Source organism: Pseudopodoces humilis, chromosome 30 (genome assembly GCF_049639895.1).
Source record: "Pseudopodoces humilis isolate 2021_Gansu_Grassland_sample_001 chromosome 30, ASM4963989v1, whole genome shotgun sequence".
NCBI classification, from domain to species: domain Eukaryota; kingdom Metazoa; phylum Chordata; class Aves; order Passeriformes; family Paridae; genus Pseudopodoces; species Pseudopodoces humilis.
Window position 1 is genome coordinate 4618843 of NC_142229.1, and position 12963 is coordinate 4631805.

At 45.2% G+C, this 12963-nt stretch overlaps 1 protein-coding gene across 5 annotated transcripts in view; it reads right to left on the reverse strand.

Moving 5' to 3' along the window:
• Nucleotides 1-12963, reverse strand: part of KANSL3 (KAT8 regulatory NSL complex subunit 3) — a 40763-nt gene that overhangs the window by 10567 nt on the left and 17233 nt on the right. For all 5 annotated transcript variants that reach the window (XM_088068245.1, XM_088068243.1, XM_088068246.1 and 2 more), the window contains 4 exons: nucleotides 12720-12877; nucleotides 8861-8924; nucleotides 6516-6716; nucleotides 4808-4946 (listed from right to left, as the gene is read on the reverse strand). In XM_088068245.1, coding sequence (XP_087924371.1) covers nucleotides 4808-4946; nucleotides 6516-6716; nucleotides 8861-8924; nucleotides 12720-12877 — 562 coding nt within the window. The remainder of the gene's footprint in view (nucleotides 1-4807; nucleotides 4947-6515; nucleotides 6717-8860; nucleotides 8925-12719; nucleotides 12878-12963) is intronic.

Sequence of the window (12963 nt, forward strand, 5' to 3'; positions counted from 1 at the left end):
ATTCCCTAAATAATTCCATTAATCAATCCCATCAATAATTCCCTAAATAATTCCATAAATTCCCTAAATAATTCCATTAATCAATCCCATCAATAATTCCCGAAATAATTCCATAAATTCCCTAAATAATTCCCGTAAATAATTCCCAAAATAATTCCACAAATTCCCTAAATAATTCCCGAAATAATCCCATAAATAATCCCATAAATAACTCCATAAATAATTCCAGAAATCCCATAAATAATTCCACAAATTCCCTAAATAATTCCCGAAATAATCCCATAAATAATTCCCTAAATAATTCCATTAATCCCATCAATAATTCCCTAAATAATTCCCTAAATCCCATAAATAATTCCATAAATTCCCTAAATAATTCCCTAAATAATTCCCTAAATAATTCCATTAATCAATCCCATCAATAATTCCCCAAATAATTGCATTAATCAATCCCATCAATAATTCCATAAATAATTCCATAAATAATTCCATTAATCATTCCCGAAATAATTCCATTAATCAATCCCATCAATAATTCCCGAAATAATTGCATTAATCAATCCCATCAATAATTCCATAAATAATTCCATAAATAATTCCATTAATCATTCCTGAAATAATTCCATTAATCAATCCCATCAATAATTCCCGAAATAATTCCATTAATCAATCCCATCAATAATTCCCGAAATAATTCCATTAATCAATCCCATCAATAATTCCATAAATAATTCCATTAATCAATCCCATCAATAATTCCCGAAATAATTCCATTAATCAATCCCATCAATAATTCCCGAAATAATTCCATAAATAATGTATGCATAATAATAATAATAATGTGTACAGGTGACACCCACAGGTGTGTACAGGTGACACCCACAGGTGTACAGGTGACACCCACAGGTGTGTACAGGTGACACCCATGAGTGTACAGGTGACACCCACAGGTGTGTCCAGGTGACACCCATGAGTGTACAGGTGACACCCACAGGTGTACAGGTGACACCCACAGGTGTGTGCAGGTGACACCACAGGTGTGTACAGGTGACACCCCCAGGTGTGTACAGGTGACACCCACAGGTGTACAGGTGACACCCACGGGTGTGTACAGGTGACACCCACGGGTGTACAGGTGACACCCACAGGTGTGTACAGGTGACACCACAGGTGTGTACAGGTGACACCCACAGGTGTGTACAGGTGACACCACAGGTGTGTACAGCTGACACCCACAGGTGTACAGGTGACACCACAGGTGTGTACAGGTGACACCCACAGGTGTGTACAGGTGACACCCACAGGAGTGTACAGGTGACACCACAGGTGTGTACAGGTGACACCCCCAGGTGTGTACAGGTGACACCCACAGGTGTGTACAGGTGACACCCACAGGTGTGTACAGGTGACACCACAGGTGTGTACAGGTGACACCCACAGGTGTGTACAGGTGACACCCATGAGTGTACAGGTGACACCCACAGGTGTGTACAGGTGACACCCACAGGTGTACAGGTGACACCACAGGTGTGTACAGGTGACACCCACAGGTGTGTACAGGTGACACCCACAGGTGTGTACAGGTGACACCCACAGGTGTGTACAGGTGACACCCACAGGTGTGTACAGGTGACACCCACAGGTGTGTACAGGTGACACCCACAGGTGTACAGGTGACACCCACAGGTGTGTACAGGTGACACCACAGGTGTGTACAGGTGACACCCACAGGTGTGTACAGGTGACACCCACAGGTGTGTACAGGTGACACCCACAGGTGTGTACAGGTGACACCCACAGGTGTGTACAGGTGACACCCACAGGTGTGTACAGGTGACACCCACAGGTGTACAGGTGACACCCACAGGTGTGTACAGGTGACACCCACAGGTGTGCAGAGGTGACACCCATGAGTGTACAGGTGACACCCACAGGTGTGTACAGGTGACACCCATGAGTGTACAGGTGACACCCATGAGTGTACAGGTGACACCCACAGGTGTGTACAGGTGACACCCACAGGTGTGTACAGGTGACACCACAGGTGTGTACAGGTGACACCCACGGGTGTGTACAGGTGACACCCACAGGTGTGTACAGGTGACACCCACAGGTGTGTACAGGTGACACCCACAGGTGTGTACAGGTGACACCCATGAGTGTACAGGTGACACCCACAGGTGTGTACAGGTGACACCCACAGGTGTGTACAGGTGACACCCACAGGTGTGTACAGGTGACACCCACAGGTGTGTACAGGTGACACCCACAGGTGTGTACAGGTGACACCCACAGGTGTGTACAGGTGACACCACAGGTGTGTACAGGTGACACCCATGAGTGTACAGGTGACACCCATGAGTGTACAGGTGACACCCACAGGTGTGTACAGGTGACACCCACAGGTGTGTACAGGTGACACCCACAGGTGTGTACAGGTGACACCCACAGGTGTGTACAGGTGACACCCACGGGTGTGCAAAATCCAAACCCGCCCGGGCCAAAAAATCCTGGAATTCCGGTTGGGAATGGCCGGGAATGGTTGGGAAAATCCCAAAATTCCGGTTTGGAAGGGTGGGAATGGTTGGGAATCCAACTCAAAACCGGGAAAATCCCGGAATTCCGGTTGGAAAGGCTGGGAATGGTTGGGAATGGTTGGGAATGGTTGGGAATTGTTGGGAATCCAACAGCAAACCGGGAAAAGCCCGGAATTCCATTTGGGAATCGTTGGGAATTCAACAGAAAACCGGGAAAATCCCGGAATTCCGGTTGGAAAGGCTGGGAATTGTTGGGAATGGTTGGGAATGGTTGGGAATGGTTGGGAATGGTTGGGAATCCAACAGAAAACCGGGAAAATCCCGGAATTCCGTTTGGGAATGGTTGGGAATGGTTGGGAATGGTTGGGAATCCAACAGAAAACCGGGAAAATGCCGGAATTCCGGTTGGGAATGGTTGGGAATGGTTGGGAATGGTTGGGAATGGTTGGGAATGGTTGGGAATGGTTGGGAATGGTTGGGAATGGTTGGGAATGGTTGGGAATGGTTGGGAATGGTTGGGAATGGTTGGGAATGGTTGGGAATGGTTGGGAATTGTTGGGAATTGTTGGGAATTGTTGGGAATGGTCGGGAATGGTTGGGAATGGTTGGGAATTGTTGGGAATCCAACTCAAAACTGGGAAACGCCGGAATTCCGGTTGGGAATGACCGGGAATGGTTGGGAATGGTTGGGAATGGTTGGGAATGGTTGGGAATCGTTGGGAATCCAACAGAAAACCGGGAAAAGCCCGGAATTCCATTTGGGAATCATTGGGAATCCAACAGAAAACCGGGAAAACGCCAGAATTCCGGTTGGGAATGGTTGGGAATGGTTGGGAATGGTTGGGAATGGTTGGGAATGGTTGGGAATCCAACAGAAAACCGGGAAAATGCCGGAATTCCGGTTGGGAATGGTTGGGAATGGTCAGGAATGGTTGGGAATGGTTGGGAATCCAACAGAAAACCAGGAAAACCCCGGAATTCCGGTTGGAAAGGGTCGGGAATCATTGGGAATGGTTGGGAATTGTTGGGAATGGTTGGGAATGGTTGGGAATTCCGGTTGGGAATGGTTGGGAATGGTTGGGAATCGTTGGGAATCCAACAGCAAACCGGGAAAAGCCCGGAATTCCATTTGGGAATCGTTGGGAATCCAACAGAAAACCGGGAAAACGCCAGAATTCCGGTTGGGAATGGTTGGGAATGGTTGGGAATTGTTGGGAATGGTTGGGAATCATTGGGAATCGTTGGGAATTGTTGGGAATGGTTGGGAATTGTTGGGAATTCCGGTTGGGAATGGTTGGGAATGGTTGGGAATTGTTGGGAATGGTTGGGAATTGTTGGGAATGGTTGGGAATCATTGGGAATCCAACAGAAAACCGGGAAAACCCCGGAATTCCGGTTGGGAATGGTCAGGAATGGTTGGGAATCCAACAGAAAACCGGGAAAACGCCGGAATTCCGGTTGGGAATGACCGGGAATGGTTGGGAATTGTTGGGAATGGTTGGGAATCCAACAGAAAAACGGGAAAATGCCGGAATTCCGGTTGGGAATTGTTGGGAATTGTTGGGAATGGTTGGGAATGGTTGGGAATGGTTGGGAATGGTTGGGAATGGTTGGGAATGGTCGGGAATTGTTGGGAATTGTTGGGAATCCAACTCAAAACCGGGAAAACGCCGGAATTCCGTTCGGGAACGTTCGGGAATTACCTGGGGGCGGTTTGTCGGCTCGCGGGATCGCTCGCCTCGGGAGCGGCGCCGAGCTCACCGGGCCCGGCTTGGGAAGGGTTGGGAATGGTCGGGAATGGTTGGGAATTGTTGGGAATGGTTGGGAATGGCCGGGAATGGTTGGGAATGGTTGGGAATGGTTGGGAATGGTTGGGAATCCAACACAAAACCAGGAAAATCCCGGAATTCCGGTTGGGAATGGCCGGGAATGGTTGGGAATTGTTGGGAATGGTTGGGAATGGTTGGGAAGGGTTTGGGGAAAAAATTCCAGTTGGGAATGGTCGGGAATGGTTGGGAAAAGCCCAGAATTCTGGTTGGGAATGGTTGGGAATTCAACAGAAAACCGGGAAAACCCCGGAATTCCGGTTGGAAATGGTCGGGAATCATTGGGAATGGTTGGGAATGGCCGGGAATGGTTGGGAATTGTTTGGAATGGTTGGGAATGGTTGGGAATGGTCGGGAATGGTTGGGAATGGTTGGGAATGGTTGGGAATCCAACAGAAAACCGGGAAAACGCCGGAATTCCGTTCGGGAACGTTCGGGAATTACCTGGGGGCGGTTTGTCGGCTCGCGGGATCGCTCGCCTCGGGAGCGGCGCCGAGCTCACCGGGCCCGGCTTGGGAAGGGACAGCGCGGCCACCTTGGCCTTGGGGCTGGAGGTCGGACTGCTGGACACGCTGGAGAGATCCTGAGGGACAGACGGACACCGGGATCAGCCGGGAATTGGGGGAAAATCTGGGAATTTTGGGAATTCTGGGATTTGGGGAAAAAAATCTGGGAATTTGGGAAAGAAAATCTGGGAATTTTGGGATTTGTAAGATTTGTAGAACCTCTCCCCACTCATTTTTGGCCATTTTTGGTCATTTTTGGTCATTTTTGGCCATTTTTGGCCATTTTTGGTGATCCAGCTTCTCCAAACCCCCATCCCAACCTCCATTTTTGGTCATTTTTGATCATTTTATGAACATTTTTTGGACATTTTTGAACATTTTTTGAACATTTTTTTGGTCATTTTTGAATGTTTTTGGACATTTTTGGACATTTTTTGAACATTTTTGGTCATTTTTGGTCATTTTTGGCCATTTTTGGTGATCCCGCGTCTCCAACCCCCCATCCCAAGCTCCATTTTTGGTCATTTTTGGTCATTTTTGGTCATTTTATGTCACTTTTTGGCCATTTTTGACCATTTTATGTCATTTTTCGGCCATTTTTGGTCATTTTTGGTCATTTTTGGCCATTTTTGGTCATTTTTGGCCATTTTTGGTCATTTTTGGTGATCCAGCTTCTCCAAACCCCCATCCCAACCTCCATTTTTGGCCATTTTTGGTCATTTTATGTCACTTTTTGCCCATTTTTGGCCAATTTTTGATCATTTTATGTCAACTTTTCGGCCATTTTTGGTCATTTTTGGTCATTTTTGGCCATTTTTGGTCATTTTTGGTCATTTTTGGCCATTTTTGGTCATTTTTGGTCATTTTTGGCCATTTTTGGTCATTTTCGGTGATCCAGCTTCTCCAAACCCCCATCCCAACCTCCATTTTTGGTCATTTTTGGTCATTTTTGATCATTTTATGTCACTTTTCGGCCATTTTGATCATTTTATGTCACTTTTCGGCCATTTTTGGTCATTTTTGGTCATTTTTGGCCATTTTTGGTAATTTTTGATTTTATGTCACTTTTCGGCCATTTTTGGCCATTTTTGGTCATTTTCGGTGATCCAGCTTCTCCAAACCCCCATCCCAACCTCCATTTTTGGCCATTTTTGGTCATTTTATGTCACTTTTTGCCCATTTTTGCCCATTTTTGGCCATTTTTGATCATTTTATGTCACTTTTCGGCCATTTTTGGTCATTTTTGGTCATTTTCGGTGATCCAGCTTCTCCAAACCCCCATCCCAACCTCCATTTTTGGTCATTTTTGGTCATTTTTGGTCATTATTTGGCACTTTTCGGCCATGTTGATCATTTTATGTCACTTTTCGGCCATTTTTGGTCATTTTTGGTAATTTTTGGCCATTTTTGGTCATTTTTGATTTTATGTCACTTTTCGGCCATTTTTGGCCATTTTTGGTCATTTTCGTTGATCCAGCTTCTCCAAACCCCCATCCCAACCTCCATTTTTGGCCATTTTTGTTCATTTTATGTCACTTTTTGCCCATTTTTGCCCGTTTTTGCCCGTTTTTGTTCGCTTTTCCCCATTTTCGCTCATTTTGACGCCACAAAAACCCCGTTTTCCCCCCAAAAAAAAACCCCCTCACCTCCGATCCCGAGGGAGAAGCCGGGATTTTGGCCGCAGGTGACGTCGGCCTGCTGCTCCTGTCGGGAATTTCGAAGGACAAATCCCTCCTGCCGCAATCCCGGGGTTTTTTCTTCCTCTCCGCGTCCAAATCCCGCGGCTCCGAGCTCGAGTGGCTCTCGGAGCGGGTCAGGATTCCCGTCAGGAAATCGGCAATCTCATCCTGGGGAGGGTTTTTGGGGTAAAAAATCAGGATTTTAGGGCTGGAAATGAAATATTCCCGAAAAAAATGTGTGGTTTGAAGGTTGGGAATTGTGGATTTGGGATCAAAAATGTGGATTTTGGGGTAAAAAATGAGGATTTTAGGGCTGGAAATGAAATATTCCCGAAAAAATGTGTGGTTTGAAGGGTGGGAATTGTGGATTTGGGATCAAAAATGTGGATTTTGGGATCAAAAATGTGGATTTTGGGATAAAGAATGAGGATTTTGGGATAAAAAATGTGGATTTTGGGATCAAAAATGAGGATTTTGGGATAAAAAATGAGGATTTTAGGGCTGGAAATGAAATATTCCCAAAGAATTCAGCAATGGAAATGAAATATTCCCAAAGAAATTGGAGTTTGAAGGGTGGGAATTGTGGATTTGGGATAAAATTTGTGGATTTTGGGATAAAAAATGAGGATTTTGGAATAAAAAAATGAGGATTTTAGGGCTGGAAATGAAATATTCCCAAAGAAATTGGAGTTTGAAGGTTGAGAATTATGGATTTTGGGATAAAAAATGAGGATTTTGGGATAAAAAATGAGGATTTTAGGGCTGGAAATGAAATCTTCCCGAAAAAAATGTGTGGTTTGAAGGGTGGGAATTGTGGATTTGGGATCAAAAATGTGGATTTTGGGATAAAAAATGTGGATTTTGGGGTAAAAAATGAGGATTTTGGGATCAAAAATGAGGATTTAGGTTTGGGAATTGTGGATTTAGGAGATTTTTGGGGTAAAAAATGAGGATTTTAGGGCTGGAAATGAAATATTCCCGAAAAAATGTGTGGTTTGAAGGTTGGGAATTGTGGATTTGGGATCAAAAATGTGGATTTTGGGATAAAAAATGAGGATTTTGGGGTAAAAAATGAGGATTTTGGGATAAAAAATGTGGATTTTGGGATCAAAAATGTGGATTTTGGGATCAAAAATGAGGATTTTGGGATCAAAAATGAGGATTTTGGGATCAAAAATGAGGATTTTGGGATAAAAAATGAGGATTTTAGGGCTGGAAATGAAATATTCCCAAAGAATTCAGCAATGGAAATGAAATATTCCCAAAGAAATTGGAGTTTGAAGGGTGGGAATTGTGGATTTGGGATCAAAAATGTGGATTTTGGGGTAAAAAATGAGGATTTTAGGGCTGGAAATGAAATATTCCCGAAAAAATGTGTGGTTTGAAGGGTGGGAATTGTGGATTTGGGATCAAAAATGTGGATTTTGGGGTAAAAAATGAGGATTTTGGGATAAAAAATGTGGATTTTAGGGCTGGAAATGAAATATTCCCAAAGAAATTGGAGTTTGAAGGTTGGGAATTGATGGATTTGGGATAAAAAATGTGGATTTTGGGATAAAAAATGAGGATTTTGGGATAAAAAATGAGGATTTAGGTTTGGGAATTGTGGATTTAGGAGATTTTTGGGGTAAAAAATGAGGATTTTAGGGCTGGAAATGCAATATTCCCAAAGAAATTGGAGTTTGAAGGTTGGGAATTGATGGATTTGGGATCAAAAATGTGGATTTTGGGATAAAAAATGAGGATTTTGGGATAAAAATTTGAATTTTGGGATCAAAAATGTGGATTTTGGGATCAAAAATGTGAATTTTGGGATAAAAAATGAGGATTTTAGGGCTGGAAATGCAATATTCCCAAAGAAATTGGAGTTTGAAGGGTGGGAATTGTGGATTTGGGATCAAAAATGTGGATTTTGGGATAAAAAATGTGGATTTTGGGATAAAAAATGAGGATTTTGGGATAAAAAATGTGGATTTTGGGATAAAAAATGAGGATTTTGGGATAAAAAATGAGGATTTAGGTTTGGGAATTGTGGATTTAGGAGATTTTTGGGGTAAAAAATGAGGATTTTAGGGCTGGAAATGCAATATTCCCAAAGAAATTGGAGTTTGAAGGTTGGGAATTGATGGATTTGGGATATTTTGGGATAAAAAAACCCCAAAAAAACCTGTTTTTATCCCTAAATCCCAAATCCCAGAGACACCCAGGGATCTCCCAAACCCCCTCCCGAGGAGAGAATTCCCAAATTTCACCACATTCCAGAAGATTCCTTCCCTTTTTTTTTTGGGATGCAGAAGAATTCCTGATTTTACCTGGATGCACCTGTCCACCATGCTCTGGGTCAGACCTTCGGATTTCTTTTTGGCTTTGCTTATCCTAAGGCCAAAAAAAAAAAATAGCAACAAAAGAGGTGAAAATCCACAGCTGACGAGGAAATAAAAACGGTTTTTGGGGCTCCCCAGGGCGTTTTGTAAATTAAATTTGGTTTTTCAGAGCTCTGTCTTCACACCTGGAAGTTTTCTCTTTTTTTTCTGGTTTTTTTGGTCATTTTTCTTTAATTTTTCTCTCATTTTTTTCTTATTTTTCTCTCATTTTTGTCTCATTTTTGTCTCATTTTTCTCTCATTTTTCTCTCCTTTTTTTCTAATTTCTCTCTCATTTTTCTCTTATTTTTCTCTCATTTCTCTCTCATTTCTCTCTCATTTTTCTCTCCTTTTTCTCTCATTTCTCTCTAATTTTCCTTCAATTTTTCTCTCATTTTTCTCTCATTTCTCTCTCATTTTTTTCTAATTTTTTTCTAATTTCTCTCTCATTTTTCTCTCATTTTTTTCTAATTTCGCTCTCATTTTTCTCTCATTTTTCTCTCATTTCTCTCTCATTTTTCTCTTTTTTTTCTAATTTCTCTCTCATTTTTCTCTTATTTTTCTCTCATTTTTCTCTCCTTTTTCTCTCATTTCTCTCTAATTTTCCTTAACTTTTTCTCTTTTTTTTCTCTCATTTTTTTCTAATTTCTCTCTCATGTTTCTCTTATTTTTCCCTCATTTCTCTCTCATTTTTCTCTTTTTTTTCTAATTTCTCTCTAATTTTTCTCTTATTTTTCTCTCATTTTTTTCTAATTTCTCTCTAATTTTTCTCTTATTTTTCTCTCATTTCTCTCTCATTTTTCTCTCATTTCTCTCTAATTTTCCTTCAATTTTTCTCTTATTTTTCTCTCATTTTTTCCTAATTTTTTTCTAATTTCTCTCTCATTTTTCTCTCATTTTTCTCACATTTCTCTCTCATTTTTCTCTAATTTTTCTCTCTTTTTTTTCTAATTTCTCTCTAATTTTTCTCTTATTTCTCTCTAATTTTCTCTTATTTTTCTCTCATTTTTGTCTCATTTTTCTCTCATTTTTCTCTCATTTCTCTCTAATTTTCCTTCAATTCTTCTCTCATTTTTCTCTCATTTTTTTCTAATTTTTTTCTAATTTCTCTCTAATTTTTCTCTTAGTTTTCTCTCATTTTTCTCTCATTTTTCTCTCATTTCTCTCTAATTTTCCTTCAATTTTTCTCTCATTTTTCTCTCATTTTTTTCTCATTTTTCTCTAATTTCTAATTTTTCTCTCATTTTTCTCTTATTTTTCTCTCATTTTCTTCTCATTTTTCTCTTATTTTCCTCTCATTTTTCTCTACTTTCTCTCTCATTTTTCTCTCATTTTTCTCTCACTTTTATCTCATTTTTCTCTCATTTTTCTCTGGAAATTCTTCCCGGGAAAAGCCAATCCCGGTGCCCAGAATTCCCGGGAAAAGCCAATCCCAGTGCCCAGAATTCCCGGGAAAAGCGACTCCCGGTGCCCAGAATTCCCGGGAAAAGCGACTCCCGGTGCCCAGAATTCCCGGGAAAAAGCGAATCCACAGCCAGAAATTCCCGGGAAAAGCCAATCCCAGTGCCCAGAATTCCCGGGAAAAGGGGAACCCCCAGCCCAGAATTCCCGGGAAAAGCCAATCCCAGTGCCCAGAATTCCCGGGAAAAGCCAATCCCAGTGCCCAGAATTCCCGGGAAAAGCGACTCCCGGTGCCCAGAATTCCCGGGAAAAGCCAATCCCGGTGCCCAGAATTCCCGGGAAAAGCGACTCCCGGTGCCCAGAATTCCCGGGAAAAGCCAATCCCGGTGCCCAGAATTCCCGGGAAAAAGCGAATCCACAGCCAGAAATTCCCGGGAAAAGCCAATTCCGGTGCCCAGAATTCCCGGGAAAAGCCAATCCCGGTGCCCAGAATTCCCGGGAAAAGCCAATCCCAGTGCCCAGAATTCCCGGGAAAAGCCAATCCCAGTGCCCAGAATTCCCGGGAAAAGCGACTCCCGGTGCCCAGAATTCCTGGGAAAAGCCAATCCCAGTGCCCAGAATTCCCGGGAAAAGCCAATCCCGGTGCCCAGAATTCCCGGGAAAAGGGGAACCCCCAGCCCAGAATTCCCGGGAAAAGGGGAACCCCCAGCCCAGAATTCCCGGGAAAAGCCAATCCCGGTGCCCAGAATTCCCGGGAAAAGCCAATCCCAGTGCCCAGAATTCCCGGGAAAAGGGGAACCCCCAGCCCAGAATTCCCGGGAAAAGCGACTCCCGGTGCCCAGAATTCCCGGGAAAAGCCAATCCCGGTGCCCAGAATTCCCGGGAAAAGGGGAACCCCCAGCCCAGAATTCCCGGGAAAAGCCAATCCCGGTGCCCAGAATTCCCGGGAAAAGCGACTCCCGGTGCCCAGAATTCCCGGGAAAAGCGACTCCCGGTGCCCAGAATTCCCGGGAAAAAGCGAATCCACAGCCAGAAATTCCCGGGAAAAGCCAATCCCAGTGCCCAGAATTCCCGGGAAAAGGGGAACCCCCAGCCCAGAATTCCCGGGAAAAGCCAATCCCAGTGCCCAGAATTCCCGGGAAAAGCCAATCCCAGTGCCCAGAATTCCCGGGAAAAGCCAATCCCAGTGCCCAGAATTCCCGGGAAAAGCGACTCCCGGTGCCCAGAATTCCCGGGAAAAGCCAATCCCAGTGCCCAGAATTCCCGGGAAAAGCCAATCCCAGTGCCCAGAATTCCCGGGAAAAGCGACTCCCGGTGCCCAGAATTCCCGGGAAAAGCCAATCCCGGTGCCCAGAATTCCCGGGAAAAGCGACTCCCGGTGCCCAGAATTCCCGGGAAAAGCCAATCCCGGTGCCCAGAATTCCCGGGAAAAGCCAATCCCGGTGCCCAGAATTCCCGGGAAAAGCCAATCCCGGTGCCCAGAATTCCCGGGAAAAAGCGAATCCACAGCCAGAAATTCCCGGGAAAAGCCAATTCCGGTGCCCAGAATTCCCGGGAAAAGCCAATCCCGGTGCCCAGAATTCCCGGGAAAAGCCAATCCCAGTGCCCAGAATTCCCGGGAAAAGCCAATCCTGGTGCCCAGAATTCCCGGGAAAAGGGGAACCCCCAGCCCAGAATTCCCGGGAAAAGCGACTCCCGGTGCCCAGAATTCCCAGGAAAAAGCGAATCCACAGCCAGAAATTCCCGGGAAAAGCCAATCCCAGTGCCCAGAATTCCCGGGAAAAGGGGAACCCCCAGCCCAGAATTCCCGGGAAAAGCCAATCCCAGTGCCCAGAATTCCCGGGAAAAGCCAATCCCAGTGCCCAGAATTCCCGGGAAAAGCCAATCCCAGTGCCCAGAATTCCCGGGAAAAGCCAATCCCAGTGCCCAGAATTCCCGGGAAAAGCCAATCCCAGTGCCCAGAATTCCCGGGAAAAGCCAATCCCGGTGCCCAGAATTCCCGGGAAAAGGGGAACCCCCAGCCCAGAATTCCCGGGAAAAGCCAATCCCAGTGCCCAGAATTCCCGGGAAAAGCCAATCCCAGTGCCCAGAATTCCCGGGAAAAGCCAATCCCAGTGCCCAGAATTCCCGGGAAAAGCCAATCCCGGTGCCCAGAATTCCCGGGAAAAGCCAATCCCGGTGCCCAGAATTCCCGGGAAAAGCGACTCCCGGTGCCCAGAATTCCCGGGAAAAGCCAATCCCGGTGCCCAGAATTCCCGGGAAAAGCCAATCCCAGTGCCCAGAATTCCCGGGAAAAGCCAATCCCAGTGCCCAGAATTCCCGGGAAAAGCGACTCCCGGTGCCCAGAATTCCCGGGAAAAGCGACTCCCGGTGCCCAGAATTCCCGGGAAAAGCGACTCCGGGCTCACCGGAGGTTGTCGTCGGCTCCCCCCACCACCACCAGGCTGTTTTCCGCACGGATCTTTTCCCGGAAATCCTCCATGGCCTCGGCGTTGCACTGCAGGGAATTCTGCCCGATGACGAAGAGCACCGGAGTCTTCATCTCCAGCAGGGGATCGTCCACGTCCTGCCGGAAAAACGGGAATCAGGGATGGGAAAAACAACGGGAATCATGGATGGGAGGGAGTGGGAAAAATGGGAATTCTGGGATGG